At 26.8% G+C, this 27,815-nt stretch overlaps 1 protein-coding gene across 3 annotated transcripts in view; it reads left to right on the top strand.

Moving 5' to 3' along the window:
- LOC114122734 (RNA-binding protein fusilli) overlaps positions 1-27,815 on the top strand; it is a 71,685-nt gene that overhangs the window by 38,080 nt on the left and 5,790 nt on the right. For 2 of the 3 annotated variants that reach the window (XM_027985501.2, XM_027985493.2), the window contains exons 4-13: positions 1,015-1,243; positions 11,823-11,912; positions 12,526-12,580; positions 19,152-19,262; positions 19,482-19,657; positions 19,714-19,808; positions 19,911-20,126; positions 20,357-20,650; positions 20,864-21,086; positions 25,444-25,709. In XM_027985501.2, coding sequence (XP_027841302.1) covers positions 1,015-1,243; positions 11,823-11,912; positions 12,526-12,580; positions 19,152-19,262; positions 19,482-19,657; positions 19,714-19,808; positions 19,911-20,126; positions 20,357-20,650; positions 20,864-21,086; positions 25,444-25,709 — 1,755 coding nt within the window. Of the gene's footprint in view, positions 1-1,014; positions 1,244-11,822; positions 11,913-12,525; positions 12,581-19,151; positions 19,263-19,481; positions 19,658-19,713; positions 19,809-19,910; positions 20,127-20,356; positions 20,651-20,863; positions 23,519-25,443; positions 25,710-27,815 lie in introns of those variants that run through there. The other variant, XM_027985487.2, reaches the window with a different exon arrangement.

The following is a 27,815-nucleotide window of genomic DNA, read 5'->3' on the forward strand; positions in this document are numbered from 1 at the left end:
TTAATTTATTTAGTATATAGTTTTAATTAATTAATGTAATTACATTACATGGAATTTAAATTTTAGTTAATAGGTACGATTGTATTATTTATATTTATATACATAGTCAATATAATCATAGAGATTAAAATGTAGGTATCACACAAAATCCATTTATTAATGACATCATTTATATATTTTGATGATATTTTATCTATGCGAGATTTTTTTCAAACAATTATAGGCTAAAATAGTCTTTATAGGTAAGTACTATACAGTAAATACTATGTAGTATATAGTATGAACAATGTACTACATAATTTAGAACATTCCGTGATTTCCATGATTATTTTCTAGAAATGCAGAAATATATTTGAAAAAAGTCAAAGGGGAGTCATCGTATAAGTAAATGCCACTGTAATGTCTACTTGTAGTATATCTTGTTAAACATTCCTAATACCTATAAATATAATAACTGTTTTATAGTTATAAAATAGTTAAATACTACTATAATTATACCTATATATTTTATTTTTAAAATTATTAATTGTTGTTAAATTAATTAATTTTTATATTATAGATTTTTTTATCGGAATCTTTTTTTTCGAAAACTACATTTTCTCTAATTAGTACTTTATTTTTAAAAAATATATAATATAACGGTAAATTTATAATTTATATTAAATCAATGGAGGTCGTATAAATACGTAGAATTATATTTTGACTACAAGCACACAAATACCATAGTGTTCAGTACTTGGATCAATGTTGTTATATGTTATCTACCGCCCTTTCTTAAAATAGTTAAAATGATACTATGTTTATTATTAATAATGATTATTCGTTATAATCATAACTTATTAATTTAAAATATTCTTATACCATAATTATAAATTATGTAGTGTAAATAATTAAGAATTTGAAAATGTACATAATCTATTATAACTCCCTTTGACAAAAATTATACCTTAATTTCTAATAACTTGATTCATTTTTTTTTTTTTTTATTTGTAATCATATATTTTATTTTTCCAGTTTGACACCTACGTTAAATCACTGAATATCGAACCTCAAGCACCTATGTTTCGAATAGTAACAGATGGGCAGCTTCCAATCCGTCAGTGTTTGCATCGGGAATCATCCATTAAAGATATTGAACTACCCGAATACTACAATGTATTTCACGACTTACGGAAAGATTTCTCCAAATTCTACAATGCACCCCAAGACCAAACTTTTAACTCAATTACAGATCTGGTTAATTGTATCCTTTTATATTATTTCAAAACACATATATTTCTAGTTTACTATCGGTAAGTCGTTAAAGCTAATGCAGATAGTGTATACAGAATATTTAAATACCGTTTTTACGAAACAAGTTTACTTTTTTCAGTAGGCCTAAATTGGCTAGCCATTTTTTTATTGTACATAGATCGTCGACTTTTTTTTTCTACAAGCCTGATAGTCTGATGATTAATAAAGTTCTATAGTTTTGAATTTTTTAAATATTAAATTAATTTAATGTTGTCATAAAAAAATTAAACTACTAATTAAAATATTACAAATTAATTCAAGTTTAATCTTAATCTTGTTAATAAGAAAATAAAATTAATTAAACCTTAATACATTTATTTCCAAGGATATATTTTTATTCTTGATTTGTTTACTATTTTAGTGTGATTCAATAACATTGATGGTAACCTTTTTATTCAATGTAAAAATACTGAATTAATTTGCTTGTTGATTTTTTAGATTCTGAACGGAGTGATGAATGTATTGATTTTACAATGATGTGTGTTTTTTTTTTGTTTATTTTTTTTTTTTGTGTCTGTCGACAACATTTGGAGCAGTAAAAATGCTTCGATTTTTGACTTCAGCCCCTCTTTGAAAAGGAAATTGAATTTAGTTGGTACTTTGGTGGGTCAAAAGTTAAAAATTTTCAATATTTTTTAAATGAATCGGGAAAACCCCTAAAAAAATTAGAGAAAAACGGGATTTTTTATTTTGCTATAACTCAAAAACTAATCGATATAAATACTTGAAATTTTCACCAAATGTTTATACTAGCGTTCTCCATATAAAGTTAAATTTTCAAAGAATTTTGACTTTTTTTTAACTATTTATAGACAAATGAAATTTTAAATTTTCCTAAGAATTTTTTTTGATGTGTCGAAAAAAATTTTTTGGCGGAGTCAAAATATTTGAAAAATTAATACAAAGTTCCTCATAAGTTATTCTTATAGCGATAAAAAAATTATAAGAATGCATAGGTACAATTTTTTTTTATTAACATTTGAAGTTCAAATGTTGACAAAAACTCGTCAAAATCATGAATATTTGCAAATTATTTTGTAGTTCAAAATTCATAAAATTGTTTATATTTATATCTAACTTTAAATATTCTAGACTGACAAATCATCTCCGTTCAGAATCGTTTTTCGTATACAATGATACCTATCATTGCATTCAAATTTAACCTACCCTAGTCCGAGGTCCACCCCACCCCCTAATGTACAGCAGAGCGGTACCCACTTGCCGACTTTTTATTATTGAACGGCGTCATGCTGCAACAATTATTACACATTTTACTAATTTATTAATTCGTAAATATTTTCATTTTCACATGTAGTCTACATATTGCTTAGTAAAATATATTATACGATTAATTGCTAAATAGTCATCTATTTTTATATTGATGTTTGATTTTCAGAATTAGACACAGGCATCTGATTTTGTCAGGTTTTACATTTTCACCTTTCGTGTAGTAGGAATTATAGTTACGGGGTTCTCACATAGATAATATATGTGCATGACTGTATGTTGCTCAGGAAATCACAGGTTTTTTTAAAAACTTCTTCTTACTTTTATTCTCATAGATCATACATTATATTATATTAAACTATTTAAATGATTATTATTGAATTTTTTTTTCTTAAATTATCACCCTAACCTAACCTAACCTATCAACAATTATTTTTACTAAATTACTAAAGACTACTGACTATAATGAACAATTTCAAAATACCTTCCATAAAATATGAAAATTATTGTTAAAAAAAAAATATTAATACTTTTTTAAACTACTTTCCATCTATTTCATTTATTTATTATTGTCTTGATTTTGGTGTAGGTGTTTGGGAATGTACTATCAATATAATTAATAAAAATAAGATTAGTTTATTGTTTAAAAATATTGCAATGTATGTAAGGTGTAAGGGTGATCAACAAAAGTCTTCGTCATAAATTACTAAAGGTAATAATAGTTAATATTTAAATGAAAAAACATTAATTTAAACCTTGTTTCAATCGAACTTTTTGTTTATTCGATTTCATATAGAAAAACTATAAGTTTAAACTATTTTTGGAAAATTATAACTGTTTTAGTTTCTATTTGAATTATGATTTTAATAAATCTTTAATAAAATGATTTTATTTTTGTACTAAACTGAAAATATAAAAACATTATGTTTAAATTTTTTTTATATCTTTAATTTTATGAAAATTAACTCAACATTTTTTTTTAATAGTGTTATCATTTCTATATATTTTATCAATTCATAAGCTAAAACTAAATTATGCATTTTTTATTAACAATACCGTTCAATAGTGTTATTTTTTATAGTATGCAATTTTATTAAATGTATATTTAATGAGATACCGTTTTAAAATGTGTCAATTAATAACTATATCAATTATTAATCTCATTTTTATTTATATAATAATTAACCCAGTTTTTCAAGTTTTTCCTATACATCTGTATTTACCTGATAATAAAAACTTTTATAATTGCTCCGTTACTATAGGCAAATTAATGATCATTCGTGTATAGAATACGTACAGTTAGTATTATATTTTAGGCACTCTAAAAAACACTTAACATAATAACATACATACATTTTTAACAACTAAAAAATATTAAATTCTTTTAGAACATCATATATTTCGTATTACCAACATTTGACTTGAATTTCATAAACCTTTATATGTATGGTATATCCATTTAATATAATATGTATACAATGTCAATAAATTTTAAATAATGGTAATAAACTTATATGAAACTCCGTATCTACACAAAGAACTTAAAGTATTATTATAGGTCTGATATGACCAGTATATAATTCTCAGAAAATAAATAACAAGCGTTACTTCAAATCAAAATTTATCGGATTCAAACGTATACATGTAGCTTGGTGGGAGAAAAAAATTTTAATTTTTAATAATTTATTAAAAGTTTTGTTCATCTGAACTTATGTTAGATTGTTAACAAGCATCATAATCACTTCAGTTTCGACGAAACTCGTCGTCCGTTTTCCTAGGATCATGCACCGTACTAGGATGACACACATCAGTCATCAATATAATTATCTTTGTAAATATATACAACTTTTAATCACCTCTGAGATCGTTATTTAAAATGTATCTTATTTTATAATATTCACCCTTTAAATACAAGGTTATAACTAACTTTTAATGCTCAAATTTCATAGCTATACTTTATTATATTATATATATTTAACAAAACGTCGCAAATAACACCAATAAGTAATTCAGTAATATTTAGTGCTTCATGGTTCGTCTAAACTTAACATATTTTATAGATATTGATTGATATGATAAATGGATAGTTTATAATTATTACTTATTAGATATATATACCTAATAACTTAAATTATTGTACAGTAAATATTATTTAAATTTTTATTTTTATATGTAATACATAATATATTAATATTTATAAGACGTTAACATTTATTCATTTTTTAACTTCTGTTAGAGTTATATTGAATGCGTCCAAAGGTCATAATCTCGTGTTTTATTATATATTTAAATATTTAATTTTTAGAGCAGTTGTATAATAATATGAAGTAGATATGTATAAAACATATAGGTACTCGAATATAAATTGTATTGTTATGTAAATGAGTTAGTTGGGTAAATTAAAATGGTCAATACCTGTCATATTACAATATATATATATATATATAACCAGTTAAATTGGTACTGTTTAAACTTTTTTAACGAACATTGCTGATGTGTATATAAGTACATAATAAGGGTATGTCTCGCAATCCGCGATACATCACTTTCTTCTTTTGCATTTTCATTTCATTAATTAAATATAATTTATTATTGTTATGTTATGAGTATCCATCGTTTAAACATATCTACAGTAAATAAGTAGATGCATAATCCAATGGAATTTTTAATTATAATAATGAAATATTTTACTTCTCCCGTAATTAATCAATGAAATGTCTTTAGTATAATATATACACTGTATTTATATATAGTCTTCATATCTTAAATTTTAAAACTAGAAACATTGCATAACTAACATTTGTATGTTCAAAGGGTCAATGAGATTATCTGGGGATTTAATGGATAAAAGTATGTATTGATAAACTGACCCTTAGGCTTGTTATGAATTATAACCGAACCGCCTTTCTAAGTATATTATTTAATGTACATACCTAATATAATTTATTATATAGATGATCAAGTACTAACATTTAATTTAATGGTTTCGAATTATTTATATTATATTATAGTTCATTATTACATTATACGTGATAAGTACATAATTAATGTGTAGGTAAATGTATAATAATAATAATAATAAATTGTAGAATATAAACACTGATAATATGCCAAAATAAAATATTGTAAATTATTATATTATGTTGGTACTGATCAATTAGTAACTTTAAAATTTTTTATCTAGAATATTATAAATAATATAATATCGCATAGTTAAATTATTTCATAACACTAAAATAAATTAACAGTTATTTCAATAATTTGAATAACTTTTTTTATCCTATAAGACAAAACAACAGCTTTTCCATTTTAAAAATAAATTGTATTATAATAAATTATTAATGTTTGTAATATTTAAAAAAAAAAGTGTATGATATTATGTCTGAAAATCTTTGTCTTTTTGATACGAATATTTAATTAATTTTAAATGTGTTCAATTTAATATATTTTATTTATAATAATTCAAGTTAATAAATTAAACAACAATATAGAAAGGTGTACCTAATACTTCACAGGTATTCTTTGTCTGATTTAGCCGATATTGATGCATTAAGATTTTATTATTTTTATTCCCCATAATAATAAATTATAAAATAATTTTATTTCTATGACACGAATAATGTTGAACATTATTGTTCATTTATAAAAGTTCTCTTTATTAACCACAAAAAATAACATTTTATTAACCAAATAATTATTGTTCTATATTTCTGTAATATCTAATTATAAATGTAATTGAAATAACGTTATAAGTAAAATAATTTGAATTTTATTTTTCTAAATAAAATAATAAATAATAGTAAATTTAAAGTGTTCCATAAGTATTAAGTATTTTAAATCCTTGATAATACATTATATTGTTTTAGTTTATACATCCGTTAGTTTTATACCTTAGCTATTTTGTTCTTAGTTATATGCCTATATTCACGTAATACTTAAATATATATTTTAAAGTTAATGACATAATTTTCGATTGCATATGAAGACTTAAGTGTTGCACTTTATTTAAATTAAATAAAAAAATAAAAAAATACCAAAATATATCTGATAATAAATGTAAATAATAATAAAATTACGATAAGTCGACAATTTCCGAATAGTTCCGAGTATAACCGAGCTTAGTTAATGCAAACCCGTTGTAGAGTGCGCTACAAGTGCACACCAAGGGACTAGAGATAACTAATTTCTTAGACTCTTAATCAGTAGTCACTAATCAGTCATCAGTCGCGAATATTACGTTGAGCGTGTAGTTAATAATACATGTTAAAATTATTATATTATATTGTCTTGAAATCTTGAACAATTGGCTTACATTAACCTTTTACGTGAGTATTATATTTTTTGTATTTATTTATAATCAAAAATATAAATATTTTAATTTATTTATTAGATTAAAACGAATGTATAAACCATTTACAAAGAATATTTTGAGACTACGTATTTTAATAGTTAAACAATTTTTTTGAATTGTAAACTTATTGTAGACTTACTTAAATATTTAAATTATTTTATAATAAACTTTAAAATCTCTGATTATATTTTGGTTCATATCGTAGTTAATCTTTTTAGACACACTTATAAGTTACTACTTATTATTTATAAGTATATATCAACAATAGCGTTTACATGGGGGTGTTTGGGGGTCATGGCAGCCCCCTTGAGCCATATCATGTATTACATTATTTTTATATAATATTTACTACAGTATACAATGTACATTATATTACATATCAAAACACTAACAAAAAAAAAAGAGTTTAATAGTAAGAAAGTGAGCATTTATTAATTAATTAAAACAAAAGTTATAGTTTGTACGTATTTTGTATAATTTTTAATGTTTTTAATTATCACCCCCCCCCCCCTCTCTTAAGAAAATCCTAGCTACGTCACTAAACACGAAGCATATAGTAAGGCATTTTTATATTATTGTATATTATAATTATAATATTATTGTAGGTAGGATTGTTGTTTAACTGTTGGTTAGCCATAATAAAAATAATATTGACTGATAAATTACATTTATTAAAAATATTGACTCATATGTTTGTGTATATAAACAAATTTCGTGTCTTGCCAGTTTAAGAATTAATAACTAGTAACCATTATAGTTAAGTACCATTATACGTGTCGATTATGATATTATTATTATTAATATGATATTATCAACAAGTAAGTTGTTTGTCATTTAGAACATATTATATTATTTTGTATCTATGGCAGGTTTTGTCAATTATTATAATTTTCTGTATTCTGTATTATTTTTAATATTTCATTTAGGGGCCATTGATGTAATATTGGTCGTAAAACTTAATTGACAGGGCGAGAAACCCTATTATTTTGATTTTGGTGATTCATTATAAGGTCGCATTATTAGAATTCCTACCTTTACACTAATTTCTTTTTTTTCATTGAAAATTAGGAATTTTGAAAGAGTTATTGACTATTAATCGTGAATAATAATATTATCAGTAATCAATGGTTAGTTCTTACGATTTTCTTGTTTACCTACTGAGTATGTGTGATTATGTGTGTACGTATACTGTGTAGAGTGTTGACGTATTTACTGCTATACAAAATACAACGATAAGTATTTTTGTAATGAAAATAAGTCGTGTTAAAATAATATCGTCATCCACGGCATTGAGAGAGTAATATTTTGACTATTTTTATTTTCTTCTAATGTAATTTTCGCAATTATTATACTATAGGCTATGGACTTTATACAACTGTTTATGGTGTTATCGTTATTTTTTCATTTATATTAATAATGTTAATAAATGACTTGTTGTTCGACAAACATACTTTATTCGAGAAATAATTTCCATAAAAAAACATACATAATTTTATGAACTATACATCTGAATAATTATACAAAATAAAATAAAATAAGTAGATAAAAACTATATTTTAATAAGTACCTATTATAATCTTTCTCAGTCCCCCTCCCCCGTTAACATAAATCGATTAAATAAAATTACTCGTTATATTTTTACATTTGGATTTTTATATCGGTATATGGCTGATAACAATATATACGATGACAAATAAAGACACTAAGAAATCGGTATTTACGGAATATATGGATACACTTAAGGAGACATCTATTATCTCAGGATCGCTGTATTTACAGGATTAATTTTTATCGTTTTTTGTGATATTCGTTATTTGAATTGTATACAATTTGTTTCGACCTTTTACCGTATAATAATGTGATCGCATAAATTTTCGAACTTGATAAATATTAACTACAGAATTATTCTTATTATTACTTCCAGATAATAACAAAAATAAATTCTTGTCCGATTATAGTAACATGATGTATTATATCTTATCTAGTTCTACATTTTAGAGCTAGATGAACTATCGTCATAAAAGATTTCTGAACATTGTATTGTATTATATTGTAATGATAATCATTATACTTTAATCATATTATTTTAAAACCCCATTAAACATACTAACTTTCGGTGACGTGTTGTCATTTTTTTTTCAGTAATATATATTAATATTATTAATCTCGAAGAATATCATGAGTTTTATACTTATTGTATTATAAAATATTGTTTCTATAGTATTATTTAAAAATATAAATATATGATTAAAAATATGTATAAATAAAAGCTAAGTACTAAATTAACTATAAAGATGTACATTTAATAATTTATTATTATATATAAAATATTTTGTGTAAATATTGAAAATATCTTTTATTTGGTTCACTCGCTCTTGAAACACTTGTAAGCATCGAGAATGTCTAGAGGATACTGATATTTGTCCTCAATAACAAGTATTGAAGATTAATTTATGAATTAAATTAATGAAAATAGCAGACACAATGTATCGTCTGTATGGTATTAAAAATGTTATGTTTAGTTTCTTTATAAACAATCATTCAAAAATAATATTTTTTGTCAAGATCACTATTTTGAAAAATAACTTAATTTATATATGATGTATACCTATAAATGTATCACCAAAATTCTTGTTGCTACGTTACAAATGTATTAATTAAAGATTAATTATTTACCTTAGTGGTTTAGTGTTAGTAAATAATAACTAAAAGTTTCATTATTTTTATAATCATTTTAAAATTAAAATCACCAAATACATTTTTTTGTCACTTATCTTTTATTTTAATAAAACATAAAACAATTTTTTTACTTTATTAATTATTTTGCTATCTGTTTAAAATTGGTTAAAAAACATATGGAATTTTAAAATAAATAGATTGAATAGTTCAATCATTTTTGTGTGATATAATATTATCTATTAATTCACATATAAATATTTTAATCCATGTTTCCTGAAATTTTTTTGAAAACACTGAATCAACATAATATAATGCAATTACAAACTTTTTTCTAGTTGTAAATACTATCGGATATATATTTTGGTTGTCGAATATTTTCTACTATTATCATAATATTATTACTCATAATATTATATTACAATTTGTATATCTATTGTTTTTTTTGTTTTTTTTTTAATCGTTCTTAAATTCTATAATGTGCTCCTTCACATCTGTTAGCTGAAATTATCAGAATAATCTTAGTCTATATTAAGACGTATAAGTAGTATAGAATATTATTGTAATCTAATATTACGTGTGGTGTACCTACTGTATTTATATGGCATATATAATTGTCAATATTATCACTTGTTTTTTTTATTAATGTAGGAAAATTTCTCTTTGGACATTTTTGGTAAAAAATAGAATTGGATATTTTTTATCCTACCTACTTACCTTTTAGGTTGATTATACGTTCCCCCGTATTTTTAAATAATTAATAGAGTTAAAAGTTATTATAATTTATAACTATAGTATTCCATCTTAATTGCAGAACAATAATATTAGTAAACATTTTAAGTTTCAATAATAAAATTAAAAGGCGAGAACTCATTATCAAATATTTTAATATTCATTAAAGCTATTCAAGAATCGAATTCATTATTTTTTATAAACTGTTCTACGAAATAATTTAACTGTCATCTATATTTTTTTTAAGTTAATTTTTACTAAATTTATTTTAAACATTATGTACTTATTGTTAATTTTATTTTATTAAAAATATATATACTTGTATAGATATATTGAATATCTTGCAACTTTTTCATTTTATTTTACTCTACATTAAAACAAAACAAAAATAACTTAATATTCAAATACATTTTATGTACGTATATATTATGATTAGGAAATAAATAAGTGTCTTAAAAATGTAGATACTTGGAGAAATTATCCAATTACTGAATCTTATAACATGCGTATAATATTTTATTGTGTTGATTTGACTTAAGATATATCTGCTATGACGTCAGTGGCTAAAAAAGTCATTGTACATTTTTAACATACTTAATATATCTTTTATACATTTCACATAATATAAAAATTAAAAAGTGCTCAAATATAAATAAAAAAACTCATTAGTCGCACTTTGCTCTCAAGAATACTTGATACCTTATACTAGGTGAGTAACAATCTAAAAAGGTACACCTCTCATAAACCGCTACACATAGCGACTGTTCGTTATCAGCAACAGGTTGTGTGCGCAGCCGTTAATCGCTTTACTTACTATAGGTATATTATATTATAATTTATGTGCTCAAACGTGCAAACACAAAAAAAAAAACAGTTCATCGAAATGAACGAATGAATGCCGTAGTCATACGTTATTGTTTGTGCCGCTTTAAATATAATATATTACATTACATTTACGGAATTACGAGAATATTATTGGTACCTACTACTTGGGTATAATATTTAGTAGGTACTATAATTAATTATATAATTGTGCGTTGAATAGGTATATATAATGTTTAATACATATATATAGGTATTATATTTATATACTAATTATAATTTATGATTATATTTTGTCAAACGCATAATAACATAAATGTTTTCGATTATATTCACATGTAGTACACTCGTTGCAAATAAAAATATTTAAAAAACTATTATTATAATACCGTTAAAAAAAATACAACTATATACTTGATTAGACATCATCATTAACGCACCTGACTAGCTCTGGCGACCCACTTCGATTTGCATAATACATATTTAATTTCCGTTTAATTCAATTACTAACCTGCACGTATTATATTTTATATAGCTAATGATATTATGCATATTGTATCGGATTGTATTTTTATCGTACATAATAATATCATCATAACTATAATACTACCGTCGATTGTGTTTTTAAATAATACCATTATAATTAATTTTATATTACAAACTATTATTGGCTATTGCTGTTCTCACAAAGTGGTTGTTTCCTTGACCCCCGACTATTTAGATCTAGAAATAACTCATGAAATCGATTCTCAGTTCTACGTAGCTGAGGTCAAGGATATGGTAAACATTGTCCAAAGGCTCATAGCTGATGGTAAGTTCTTGGGTATTAAAAATTTAGTTTATTTTGTTTTTTACTGCCATCAGATGTGCCCGTGCACGTTAGTATAGAAAAAAAGAAAATAAATTAAACAATTATTATTTTCCAAGTATTCTGTGTTGCAACGCTACCAATCGTCGATCTATTTCTTTGGTGGAGTGTGGTGGAAGGAGTTAAATGAGCTGTGCTGGCAGTTTTCTAGCTCTTGCCCCGCTCCGTGCCCGAGCATATTTAACCGAAATTTAATGAAGTCATCAAATTTTAACCGTCTCTCACACAACTAGTGTAATCCAATATTATTTTATTGTTGTGTAATTTGTTCAACGTCTTTCAATAACGTATGTCTAAATTTTTTTCCATCCCCCTCCCCCTTTCACTTATCCAAGTCAATAGTCATCTATATACCCGTTCGGGTAACAGGAAGTGCACCGCTCAGCGAATTTCAGTAAACAATATTTACTCATCGCGTTAATTATTACTATAATACATATGTTTTGCAATCGTTCTTGCTGTATAGCCGGTGATGTTTTAGTACTGTGGGAAACCATTGGTGGTTATTAGTTCCTAAGTTGAATATTTAAAAAACACAATTATTTTCTTGTTTTAGGCCATACTTTCAATTCACCGGAAATCGTTCAACTAAAACTCGAACCGGGTATTTGGTGAGTTACACATTATTATTATTATTATTATTATTATTATTATTACCGATATCTTTGTAATATGTATATTTGGATATCCCTGTGTAGTTTTTAGTTTTTCCTGATCATTAATTAAAAAATTCTATTAAATAAAATGGTAATTGGACTGGGTAAAGGATTGTTACTTTTTTAGAAGTTATTGTGACATAACATAGCAATAATATTCCTATCGTATGTTGTAATACAATCAATTTATTTTAATATGACTCATGAAAATAGATTTAAATTGTCCATTTTGATAGGTATGTATTATTTATACGTAATAAGAGCCCAGAGGTCATTCGTTCATTATTTATTTTTAATAATTACATTCAGTGTGCGCGACAACTAGTATTTTCGAACCTCAGAGTCACTGATATTATAACTCTCAAATCAAGAGTCAAGATAGTTAACTCCGTGCGCTTAAATATATTTACCTATGCAAAGCCCTCGAGTTAGGGTATCCTCCAGGCCTCCAGGCCTCCTTCTATCGGCAATTGCAGCTCTATGATGTGTTTGATAATTATTTAAGTAGTAGGAATTAATTGTTAAAGGCTATAATAAGCACAATCGAAATTTCATTTATTAAGTTAAAAATAAAAATAAAGTTGTACTAACATAAAATTGTTAAAAATTGCTTTATAATTTTATTGTTAATCTGGTTGAGGTGACTATTATATCAATAATATAATTCTTATTTTATTTATGTGTTTATTCGTTGTTATGTAAATTATATTGAAATTTTAAATATGTATACCTATATTGACTTAATATACTGATTGAGTTGCTATTTAGTGGATTTATTTGCATATTTTCCACGATGAGTTTGTTACCTAACCTTATAGACTTTTAGTTGTATAATCGTATTTTTTTTTAAATTTGTTTATATGTAATGCATATAAAGGTTATGACTTATGAACAGTTGGAAAAAATGTATTAATAAAAAAGTGATTAACACCAAACGCCGCCAACTGATTTATAAATCGATCCTATTTCGGCTCAACCGATTAATTAGATAAATATATTCGTTAAATCATTACCACCATTACACATTTACAATGATTATTGATTAATATTGTAATTTATAGGTACTCGTTATTATTTGATTTTAAACACATGTTTGATTGTCGGATTGAAATCGACACCCTTGGTGGGTACAGCGTGTGCATTTTTTATTGTCCTAGCTTGTTAGTTTATTATATTGAAAACGGCACAAAGATCATAAATCATAATATATAAAATCTACACATACATTTTTTTTTATATTTATTATTTCCATGCACATGCTTGTCCACCAATATATATTGCGCTGTCTGTGTCGTCGATTCATAATCTTGAGGTTATCGGCGTTCCGTTTTATTTGCGATAAGCCACAATCGCCTATTATATTGTAAATATATTTTTTAAATAACTACTATAAAATTATAACATGAGAGGGGAAAGGGATCATGAAAAAAATATATGCGTGTAACTTTTATATAACTCATGTGAGAAATTCACTACTTATTTTCGCACCCTTTCCCAGCAATACCTACTAAGTAATAGGTAGTGAAATGAAACATTAACGACATTATATTATAATAAATATTCATAAAATCATAAATAAATACAAACTAGAAGAAATCGATATTGCGAGAAAAAAACTAGCACCTTTTATTGTTAAAGCGTTAATTGTTTTTTCTTTTTACTAATTTAGAACTATAGATGCCTATACTGTCCTTGTAAATACTAAATACACGTATACCTACTACGTGACGTTGACATCAGTCATTACTACAATTTTCCGTTATCCGTTGGCAATAAATATAGTAAATCTACTATTTGTTTATAAATAACATAATATTACCCTATGAATATATAAGGGCGTAGAACAATTAAATATTAATTTTAAAAGATAAACTCTAATGCTCAAATTGTATAATATTGTCCTACATGGTTACATTGTACTTATAGTATTATTTCTGGGACATTTCCGACAATATTTCATATTTTCATATATTATTATGTTCATGCATTGTACAACAATAACAGGTCTCATTACGAACATACCTGCTGCGCAAACACAAGCGTGAATAGGTAATACGACTATAAAAAAATAAACCGTATTTTTCGATGAGGGAACAGTTATATACCTACGATTAAGTATCGTCTGTTTTTACTATCACACGTAGGCATATATATTTCTAAACATTTATTTTTTTTTAATGTTATAGTCATGATGTGATGTTTTATTAACACTTTAAACATAAAATTCTTAAATGTTTTATTGAATATATTTATCTTACTTCTTCAAAAATAAATAATTTGTTGTGTATTATTTATTTTAAATATAAGTTTAATATTATATAAATAATCAATTTCCAATTAAAATGGGATTTTGTGAGTAAATCATTATATTATTATTATTATTCATATTATATTGATTCGACACCGGGGTTATCGATTATCACTATATGTGCGGCACGAATGTTTTATTTTTAATTTTTTTTTTTTTTTGAGTAGTGAAATAAGATTAATCAACCTATTTTAAATCTTAAATTCGTAATATGTGTAAAGAACCTAAAATACAAATTTTGTTCGTAAAATTAAATTACCTTACTAGAACAGTTTTTTTGACTATAGGTACTAAATCTTAAATTTCAAAGCAGTTTTTCCCTGGTATAATAGCACTTTAAAATAATTTTGTTGGTTCAAGATTATTTATGATCATAATAACTGTTTGACGTATTTTTCAAAATTAAAATCCTAAAACCCTGGAGTCCCGACTCTGGTTGACTCCTTTACACAAGTCTACTGTCTTGATAATATTATATGTATTTATAATATTTATATATATATTGTTAAATACCTCCACTATCAATTAAACTTATTGTAAAAAAAAAAAAAAAATTATTATAGATTGTATTATAATTCAAATAAAAATCCTAATAAAAGTAAATGTATATAATTTAAAATTCAAAATAACGTTTGAAAAATTTCAGAGGCCAAAGATGGTACTATAAAATAAAAATTATTACTAACTGTAAATGCATATTTAATTTATTAATTTATTATAATTGCTTCTTTTTATGATAACAATTACTTTGATATAAAATATGTGTTTTAATTTGACAGGTTTTCAATTTGATAACGTCAATTAATTGAAATAAAAAATTATCTTTATGTGTTTGAAAAAATGAACATAAATCTTTGAAGATATATTTAAGACATTAATCAATAACTTCTAAATGTACCTATAAGTATTTGAATGATGAAACTTGAGTATTTTCTTATAATGTTATTTTATTATTATTGATCCCATTTCAGTATCTATAGTACTTATCTATATAGTTAAATGAATCCAAAATATTTTGAAAGATATGTACTTGTTTTCTAATACCTAACCGTTTTACTTTCAACAATAAAAATAATTTAAGTGTAAGTTTAAATTTTATAATTATATATACCTAACGTTTCGTAAAAAATGGATAATTCGATTTTATTCTAATACTCAGTAATAGGTTTATAGGCCTGTTTTGATGATTATGATATTTTGCTAAGCGCTTATTTATTATTCTTTCGTTAACTGATCTCAATTGAGCAAGTAAAGAACCTTTGAAAATTGTTGTGTAATCTTATTTATTTATAATCTATTAATAATATAATTATTAATATATAAATATATGATAATATTATACTAATATTATTAAAATAATTTTAACGCCAAAAAGATCACAAATCCTATGTTTCTAGATGTATTACCTTTCAATATTTTTTTGAGCCTCTATTTCTTTTTTATATATTTTTACATATTATACGGTTTTTGAAGAGCAAACATTTTTCTCAGGATAGTTCCTAACCATTATTAATATTATCATAATTTGGTTTTCCTAATAGGTAATGTATGCGCATACGGCATTAACGTCGAATTGTGTGTACTTATTTGTCATAAAACATAATATTATAATAATTATAATTTATATTATCATGAAACTCGTCGCCAACAACTAGTGTGTGCGTGCTCGTATTCAGCAGCCTGCAGTAGCACGCGCGCTCAGTAATTTTGACAGTTTATTACACACGCCGTTACATTTATATTTTGTTTTTTGGGTTTTGGTTTTTTTCTCATCTGTCTCATTATAATAATATGTACTATATTACTATATAAGTAAAAAATTAATTCTCCAAACGTGCGCGTGTGTCGCACAAACTCTTCGCACACTAAACGTAAACAAGTACACGAGGCGAACACAATACCTACACACTCACACACTCTTGACTTATGGCGTTGACACTGGCGCAGACGATAAAAAAAAAATAAAAATACCTTGGGCTCTCTGTCTCTCTCTCCGTGCTTATTGCTTTATTTCATTTTACACTCTTCGAACGCGCCGGCAATGCGCGCTCGAGTTATGATCGCCCTGAATAAAAACGCATAGTCGCATAGATACAATATAATACGAACACATGTAATATTATAGATACTTATACACCTTATATTTTAACATACACATCTACGAGGAGAGTTTCAACGACATACCTACTTATAATAATAATGTGATTATGTTTTCTTATCTCGTTCGAGTGTTGTTTTCATAATTCACGGTCGGTATTAGATAAATGTCCCGGGTTGGTCTCAAAAAAAAAAATCATAATTTTAGTTTCATGGAGATAGATAATCGCATGTAAAGGTTTCATTATGTATTATTCATCATGGCGTCGTCGTCGATATTTACGTTGTAATAGTATTATTAACATTTATCATCAATAATATCATTTTATTATAATATACCTATTGGAGACTTTCGATATTGTCCTCGATTTGAATTTCCGATTGCGACCACGACGATTACAGTTGATGAGCAAAGGTCAAGAGTTGTAAATAGGTAATGAAAAATACATATTTTGACGAACTCCTGACTTCCTGTTGTCCAACTACTTACCTACTACCTCTTTCTGTTTTTCTGTTGCCTCGGTGTTTTATAACTGGGTTATCAATTCTAAGTTTGCGTTTGCATATGACGTGTTTCGTTGTGTCCTGATTTGTTGTTGAAACAATTTAAACAACCCGTTTTTATTTTATTTATTTATTTTAAAATTTATTGGTCGACAGGCAAACGATATAATGCCAATGACTCTTTTTACAAGATAGTGTATTTAATAGGTATCTACACAGTACACAGATTATTCACCAGAAGTTTTGTATAAAATAATTGATTTTCGGTATTTATAGTAAGTCATATGACGACACTCGCATGAACATAGATCTTAAGCAATTAGCGTTTTTTGTTATAATTAATAAACTATATATACCGATTCTATTTGAGTTCTTGATAATCACCTCAACAATTGTTCTCACTTCTGTAATAATCTATGACGTGCCTATCTACTTGTTGTTTTTGTTTTAATTTGAAATAATATATTATATAGATATTTTTTTTATTAAACCATTTGATACTTTACTAAGAGTAATTTTTCTTTTATTATTATTTTTTCATTATTTTATAACGATAACAACGTCATTTATAATTTTAATAACTGTTTCAACTGCTTTAATACTAGCTTGTTTCTTAAATTATTTTTTTAAACCTTGTATTATATAAGTCTTGTGTTTTTATGCATCACATGTTATATAAAATTTTTCTCGTTTATATAAACCATGGCACAAAAATATATATATTTAGATATTTAAATTATATTCAAAAATCTGCTTATTGGGTGAATACTTTATTTCTCTTAGTAGATATTAGATGGATATCATACATTAACTTGTTTTTATTTTAACCAGGTAGCAAATATATTGTGATTTATACTAATGTTATGTATATCTATCAACATGGTTAAAATGTTATTATTGACTTGATTTTTGAGGTAAATAGGTAGTTCGAGAGTTATCACTATTTCACCAACTTGAAACTAACTAATTTAACTATTTTTTCTCTAAAATTTATGATTTTTAATTACATTTTAAAAATGCTCAAGCTACTTTTTTTAGATATTACCTACTACATTAATTAATCAATAAATTGTAAAATAATGTTATTAATTTATTAATTTTTAGCTTTTATTTTTAATGATCGTTGGTTTCTATTACTTGAATTTGGAAAAATTATAAGAAATTCAGAAGTGTACAAAAAAAAGTCTACCCAGATATTAATGCCTTATTGGGAAATAAATAGAAGAATTTATCTAAATAGAAGAATCATGCATAAATATTTTTTTAAAAGAGAAAAGAGACATCTTCTTACCCCTTTAATTCAAGCCCTTTAAATGGTCCCATTATTGTATACATTATACAGAAAATTTTTATCTGATCCGCCAGATAAAAATCTATTTTTTAAATTATAGCTATTTTTTTGCATGATAAATTAAACAAAGTTTTCGTTTTTTTTCATTTGTCATTACTTTCCTTGAACAAATATGTGTATTATGTTTTGATGACTTTTGAAAAATTCCTAATCCTAATTTAGTCCTCCAAATATATTAATTGGTGACCCCTGTACTATATTTTAGGTTCCATCATACTCAACACCAACAATTCTAACTGTGATCTTTGTTTCATTTTTATTTATAGTTGGAAAAATGAAGAAGTAGATAACAATTGTGTAGTCAGAGCTAGAGGTCTACCGTGGCAGTCATCTGATCAAGACATAGCCAAGTTCTTTCGTGGTCTTAATATAGCCAAGTATGTATATTTAAAAATTAGAATCTTTATGTCAGGTTCATAAACAATCACTACACAGTTATGAATAGTGAGCTTATGATTCCTAAAACATGATTTAATGACCATTGGCATTATTGGTGCATTTATTTTTAATAAACCGTTAAGTTAATAAATTGTTTTTGTAACTCAGTTAAAATCTTAAATAATTTAATTATTACAATAGTATTTTTATAATTGCAGAGGTGGTGTAGCATTGTGTTTAAGTGCGCATGGTCGTCGTAACGGTGAAGCAGTTGTACGTTTTGTAAACCAAGAACACAGAGACATGGCTATGAAAAGACATAAGCACCATATTGGTAGCCGTTATATTGAAGTATATAAAGCTAATGGTGAAGACTTCATAAACGTTGCTGGAGGTATGCTAAACTAAAGAATTTTTAATATTATAAAATTAAAAATAATATTTTTGCAGGTAATAGTAGTGAAGCCCAAGCATTTCTCACTAAAGGGGCCCAAGTAATAGTGCGTATGAGAGGCTTACCTTATGATTGTACAGCTAAAGATGTTGTAAGTTTCTAACGCCTAATACTTAAAGTACCAAATACATGTTACATATATACATAACTGTTCTACTTTTTTAATGAATATATTTTTTTTTATAAACATTAGATTACTTTCTTTGAAAATGGTGAACAGACTTGTTCCGTAATGGACGGAGAAGATGGTGTTTTATTTGTTAAAAAACCTGATGGACGTGCAACAGGTGATGCATTTGTTTTATTTGCTGATGAAGATGATGCTCCTAAAGCACTCAGTAAGCACAGAGACCTAATAGGTACAAGGTACATTGAACTATTTAGAAGCACAACAGCTGAAGTACAACAGGTAAAAATGTTTGAAACATTTTAAAATAATTAGGTATTACGAAAAATTATTTCTTGAAGTAAAATCAATAATTTTTATTAGAATAAATATATCTATTGTATGCAATTATTAATTTTGATTTTTTAATTTTATAATATTATATCAAAGTATTTAGTGATTAATAATTTATACAATTATTTAAACATATACATTTTGTTATTTATGCTTTTATTTTTTTAAATGTTTATAAGGTTTTAAATCGTGCAATGGATCCATCTGTGCGATCAACAGCTAGTGATAGCAATGGCAACATTACTACTCCTGTAACAACAACAGCTGGTGTGAACAATTCACCTACTGCACTTCTTGGGCATGTGCCACTTCTGCCATTACCTCAGCATGTCATCACTAGTGGCACAAGAAAAGACTGTATACGCTTACGTGGACTTCCATATGAAGCAAATGTAGAACATATACTTGAGTTCCTCGGAGAACATTCCAAAAATATTGTATTCCAAGGTGTACATATGGTTTATAATTCTGTGGTAAGTACTATGGAAAGATAATTTATAGAAGTAAAAATAGAACTAAATTGCATGCTTTGCTTTGAACTAAAAAAAAAAAAATGGTAAATTTAAATTATTTAATTATTTTTTGTGTGTATGTCTAATGTATATATTCCTAAGTGTATGTGTCATTCAGTGTTTTTCCTCATGTGTATTGTTTAAATTATTTAAATTTGGAATATTATCCCATAGGGTCATGCATCTGGTGAAGCATTCATTCAAATGAACAATGAGGGTAGTGCTGCCCAGGCAGCTATGGCTAAACACCACAATTATATGTCTTTTGGCAAAAAACAACGGTACATCGAAGTGTTCCAATGTTCTGGTGAAGATATGCATCTGGTGTTGACTGGCGGAGGTGCTGCGTCAGGAGCTTTATCCCCAGTAGCTGCCAAAGCGCTATTATCACCACCTGGTATGTTACCTGCACAGCCTCTAATGACCACCAACCAAGTAGCTAATCCTAGTACCCCAGTTCCCACCCTAATGCCCGCTTGGGATCCAATGTCCGTTTATGCACAGAATTTAGCCCAATCCTTAGCCCTTCAACGTGCGGCTGTGGCAGCTGCTCAACAACAACAACAGCAGCAACAACAACAGGAAACATGGTTATATCAACTAGCCCAACATAATCAACTAATCAATCTTGCTTTATTCACCAAACAGCAACAAGACATGAATGGTGGTATGGCACAACAGCCTAATATTCAATCTATTTTATCTCCAAATGCAGCTCAACAGTTATTAGATAATAGTGCTCAAAATTACATGGCTAAAAGTACAGCTGCACCATACATGTACTTTAATATGCCACGATTTCCACACAATATGGCAGCTAAGCCTTATGTGCCAGTTTCTGCTGCAGGTGGTCAGTTTATCATGCCGCCAACAGCCAATTCACCACAAAAACGTTCATGGCAACAAGCATTTCCTGGTGGCCCTGAAAGTTCCAATAAACGGCAGTTTGCACCACCGTCTGCTTCTGCTGCTGGGCCCATGTTCCCAATGAATCAAGGTCCTAATGCGGCTGCAGCTGCAGCCGCAGCAGCTGCCATGGCCGCATCATCCCCTTATCTGCAACACCCTGCACAATTTTATACCATTTAACTTTTTTCCACTACCCTGTTTTCCCTCCCACCAATGTTAATTTGCTGTTGTTAGTTTGGTTATTAGAGCTTATAACCGGATACATGGTTAGTGGTTAATGGTTACACAACAATTTATTTTTATTTTTTTAACATTATCCGTCCTCTGGGTTTTATATATTTCCTTTATATATAATATATACAGACTGCACAAAGCGTACTTAAAGCAATCAAGCTTAAACCATTTACAGGGTACTGAACGAATTTTGTAAATTAATTTTAACTTTTTTTTAGTTACTTTTTATAGATTTTAAGACTAATTTTAAATCACTTATATGTACTTAAATTTTTTTCCCAATGAACTCTTGGAATTTATTAGATTATGGACCACAGTCTATGTGACTTTATTTAGTTCACTAAAATCGTAAAATAGTTTTACTTAACATTCCTTTTACTTCAAAAACATCCCATTTTATATTATTTTTAATATCTTATTGTTGTTAGGATTATTTGTTATTTATTTATTTTCGTTTTTCGTCTGTCTTATAGTTTTATAGGCCCTGTTAAACTATTATTATTATTATTATTATTATTTATATTATTATTATTATAATTATTATTATTATTATTATTATTATTACTATAATTATTATTATTATTATTATTTTAGTTTTCTCCTTGCTTAACTAGGACTAACCTAATATGTTTAGCTTAAAACCTGTTTTAATAATATCATTTGATAAAATGTAATATCATTAGATTATTACTTACCTTTTTTGTTTTAATTAGTTATTTAGGCACTTTTAGACTTTAGACATTTTTAAGATAAGTAGTTAAATAATTTTATTTTTTATTTATAACATTAACACCAATTACGTTTTGTTCAAAAGTCTCAGGCTTTCGCTATTGATAAATTTATTTCTTCTATATTAATCTGTTTCATACACATTGTGGGATTGTTTTGCGCTTAAATATTATATTATATTAAAAGCTTTATGTGGTCCAATCATGTGTATGGTGATTGGAAGGGAAATTACCTATGAAATAGTAAAATCTACAACCATTAATAATAATCAATCTATCATTGTGGTAAAATGGTTCTGGGGTTAGTACAAGCTTGGTGTTTTTTTTTTTTTTGCATGTTCATTATTATATTTATATCATTGTTAGCACATTTTTTGTTGTTCTGTTCAAATAGTTTATTAAACCAATACATGTTGTTATCATTACTATGTCAAACTTATCCATTGCATGTTACATTTGACATTTACTGCAACGGATTGTGTACAATTAATAATGTTGCATTATAAATTATGATATATTTTTTTAAACATAACCGGAAACAGCGTTTGTAGTACCTGTACTATTTAATATTTTTATTTTTTTATTTTCCTTTATACCTGTAGTATAATATATTTTAGAAAATTTTAAAATTTTTGGATAATCCTGTTGTTTTAAAACACCTTAACTATACATTTGAACAGAACAACTGAACCCTATTCCCAGGATTCAATGACCATGTGTGGGCAGAAATAAATTTACTGTAGCGGAACCTTGGGATTTGTGTGCTACTAAATATTTTAATATATTATGCTGTATCTAGATAGCGAATATACTTATAAAATATGTACAAATCTTTAATTGACCCGTTTTTTTTTTTTTTTTTTTTTAATGTGTTACGCGTTAATATTAATAATCATAATAATAGACGAATTATTTTTATATAGTAATATAAAATATATCGAAATTTTGCCTAACGGAATTTGGTGTTCAAGTCGTATGTTTTATTCTGCTTTTTATCTTTTATATTTGTTGTATACGTTATTTACACTGGACTGACTCCTTTATATCTTGCGAGGGAAACAAGAAAGCTCTTTACAGACTTTAGTTTTACTCTACAATAATGTTTCTTAAATGTGCGTAAAAATTAAAAATAATATAATTATTATTTTTTGTATATAAGTATTAAGTTTACAAAATGGTGATTTATGTTTCTGGATTTCAAAAATCTTACCGGTTGATAGATCTGGGGCAATATATAATACGGGTGTCGAATTCGAATGCAGTTATTTCGTTTTTTAGTGACGTTGTAATTTAAATGGTTTATTTCAACAGTATAGATATATAATTTATATTTTTGAATAAAAAATTAGCTTTCGAATCTGATACACATATATATTGTGCTTCCCAAGCCTTAGAATAGTGTGTATACACTATACAGTATTCATATAACCCTATTCCCTAGCCATAATTATCAACACACCCTATATTGTACTCAAGCCAATTCATAAGAAAAAAAAATACTAATCAATAAATAACCATTGGATTGGGGATACAATAGTTCTCAAACATCCTACCTGATGCGATATATACCTACATAGCATAGTATATTATTTATAGGTGCTGACGTTATGCATGTAGATTAAAAAAGACGCGGTGGCCCGACTGGTATATGACGTATTGTCATGTTAAAAATAATAAATAGCTGATGGTGGTGTTTGTGGGTCGTTTTATAGCCCTCATAAAATACTGTACCGCAACCTAAACATAAATATTACTTGGTGTGAGAGACCTTTACCCTTGTTTGCTGCCCGTCTAATCACTCTATCGTGTGAAGACGTAAGGTGGAATGTTATATTATTATTAATATACCTACCTATAACAACTGTCTACAGCTTTTTCCAAGCTCCTCTAACAATACCTGGCTACAGGTGGTCAACATTCGGTATGCCACAGTGCAGGTGGTTTTGCGCAGCGGGTGTGTGATACGTGGTTGTCAGTGGCGCCGAGGTGTTTTTTTAAGTTGATATATATAGCAGAATTTTTGTAATATTTTGACATAATAAGCTTTATGGGGGTTGATACTGCCCTCGAAAATTTATATTACGTCTTTAATCGGCGCCACTGGATTACAAAACACTGACACCAATGGATCGCCAACGTGTATTAGTCGTGTTATAAAACTGTACTTTTTAAGATAAATAAACTTAACAAAATACTCGCTTATTCTAATATATATAGAGGTTTCGTCTGATCATCAAGAATGGACGCGAAAGGTGTAGTGGATCCATGACTATTGGACAACAGAAAAAATCGTTCGCTTGAAATACTATTTTATTTATTTATTTTTTATTTAGACTTTTTTTATCATGGCTTATATTATTTTTTATTTTATTATATTTGTTTCTCATTACAAAACGTATTAGATTTAACTATGGTGTTCACATATGTTGTTGGTAAATAAATTTAGAGCACGGGGCGTATAAAAGCAAAATTTATAAATTGGTTGCTGGTGATTGGTGGTGTTAATCTTTCCGGTGAGTTCGTTAAAACTATATAAATAATTTTTTAACATATATTACACATAATATACATTTAGTTTAAAATGTTAATTTTTTTTTATTATTGCTTATTTCACTTTTCCTTTCGCTTTTAATGTCCGAGGAATGCTGACATATTATTTTATTATCATCCTCTTCTGTCATTCAGTTTCCGTGCTTATAAAGTTTATAATTTATATATATATATATATATACTTTCCAAGCGTAGCTATATTATTTTATTTTATCCGTCCTTACTGCGTACTGGTTTAATAACCCTTAACTATATAATATTTAATTATATTTATATTTTGATATGTTATAATAATATAATACTCACAAAGTTATTTATTTTGTGCACACGCAGGCGGACCGCTAATGACTTCTCCGCCGTTCCCGCCGCCAACTTCGAACTACTCGCCATTCTCTGGGCCACCGCCGCTGATAGGCCACCAGCCGCCACCGTCGCTGGGCGCGCCTTACCCACCGCCTATCCTTTACTGGCCATACCCGTCGCCACCCATATCGCCTCCGCACCAACAGCCCGCTCTACTTATCATGCAGGGCACGCCACCGCCGATGCCACCCCCGCCGCCCGTGGACATGTGCAATCTCATACACTCTGTGTCCGAGGTAGATCTATATTATATTATTATTTAATATGTCTATATATAGGTCATAGCTCAACCTCATACTTATACTATTAATAATAAATAACCTATCTGCAGTGTCGGAGGGGGTACCAGTGCATCTAACTTTTTTTCTTATATTTAAATCTGACCATGCTCTATACACTCTTAATATATGTGCAGGCACATATATCATTGTGCGTCCTAGATTTGTTATTTCCTCGTTTCCTTGCGAGTTAACTACTAGCTACACCGAACTGCTCTTAGATTGTGATATTATTATTTAAAATATCGTATAGGTACTGCTCAGAATCTCGAATCATACAAATTTATATAGGCGAGAGAAACTTATATGTGGGTTTCTAAAGCTGAAAATTTGCAGGGAGGTTAGGAAAATAAATGGGACTCGCCTTTGTTCATAATCTTTATATGCTGTACTTATACTTATACTTATACTTATACTGTAGGTATAAGTTATAAATAACGATTTAATATGCCATTTAAATGTAACACATCCATAGTTCTACTATAGTTGTATTCTTAATGATGAAATGTATTCAACATTTATTATACAGTTTTAGTACTGTAATTTGGTAGTTTTCCCGAGCTATATAGGGTGATAGTATAAACATTATGTATAAATAATAATAAGTATGTCTCATGTTTATATAATAATTATTATTATTATTATTATTTTACAAATGTTAATTTTATTATTTTTTGATTCTTCTTCTTTTAAATTCGAATATTTGACATTAAGATTGTACTGTCAAAAATAATTCTTACCATTTCCTTCTATCGTTTTAAACGTTCTTCGAAAAAAATATGTCTACCCATGGGCGTAGCTAGGATTTCAATCAGGAGGAGGGGCAAATTAAAACAAGATTACCAGATTATAAAAATACCAAGAATAATTATATTAATAATTTAAAGTAAAATAAAGATTTGAGGCGCAGGGGTGGGAAAGTGCCCCCCTGCCCCACCCTCACTACGCCCATGTATCTACCAATATTTGGTTCAATACTATTTAATAATCTATCAAAATAAAAGAGCGATCAAGTAAGTAACCTTCTGCTGTACAGAAGGTCACTGTTATTCATGTATTAAATTTGAACCCAATGATAGGTGTATAATAGGTATCATGGTATACGAAAAACGATTCTAAACGTAGATGATTTGTCAGCCTAGAATAACCTGGTTTATGCATTAATGATCTGAATACCCCAAAATTAAATCATGTACAGAAAATGCCAATTTAAGCAACTGGTTTATATTTAAAGTTTTTATGTCTAATAACGTTTACCAGTACAACTCGTTTGCGCACAATCCAAATTTTTTATCTAGATATCGATGACTCTTTTGCGCACAATCCAAATTTTTTACCTAGATATCGATAACACTTTTGCGCACAACATAACCACTGCGTAACATGACTTGACTTATAACATAACTTTATACTATTTACGTATATACCAACAATTTTTATGTTCCTATGGCGTTTTGTTTTCTCTAGTACTATTTCTTTATTTTCCGATTATATTTTAGAAAATTTCATATCATCGGAAAGCAATTTTCTTCCAACATATTATGGGCTTGTGTACCTACTAATAATCCTAAGACTACTAATGGTGCAGAAAGTTATCACAAACATAATTTATAACAGTCAGTTTTACACTACTCATCAGCACATACATTAAGTAACCGACGTCATTATTGAAATTCAAAGTGACATTGATTTAATTAAAAATTAAATTTATTAAATGTATTAAAATTAATTCGATAAACAATAAAATCATAAACTTCAAAAGAAAAGAGACAATATTAATAAGGAGATACAATAACAATTGTAAAATATTTGGAATGAATATAAAAGTAACATCATTAAACATTTAACATATATGAAGAACTAACTAAAATCAGACTTAAATGCCCCTATTCAAAATTAGTTTAAGTAAGCAAAAGAAGGGAAATGTGCGTAAACGAGTCGCAGCCTTTTTCACTATAACAAAAATTTTAAATTATTTGATAGTACCTACCTAAATCGTTATTTAACACGCCGTGAATATTTGATTTCATGAAAATTTAAACTTAGATTAAATTTTTTAAATTG

The sequence above is a fragment of the Aphis gossypii genome, chromosome 2 (genome assembly GCF_020184175.1).
Source record: "Aphis gossypii isolate Hap1 chromosome 2, ASM2018417v2, whole genome shotgun sequence".
In the NCBI taxonomy this organism is placed as follows: domain Eukaryota; kingdom Metazoa; phylum Arthropoda; class Insecta; order Hemiptera; family Aphididae; genus Aphis; species Aphis gossypii.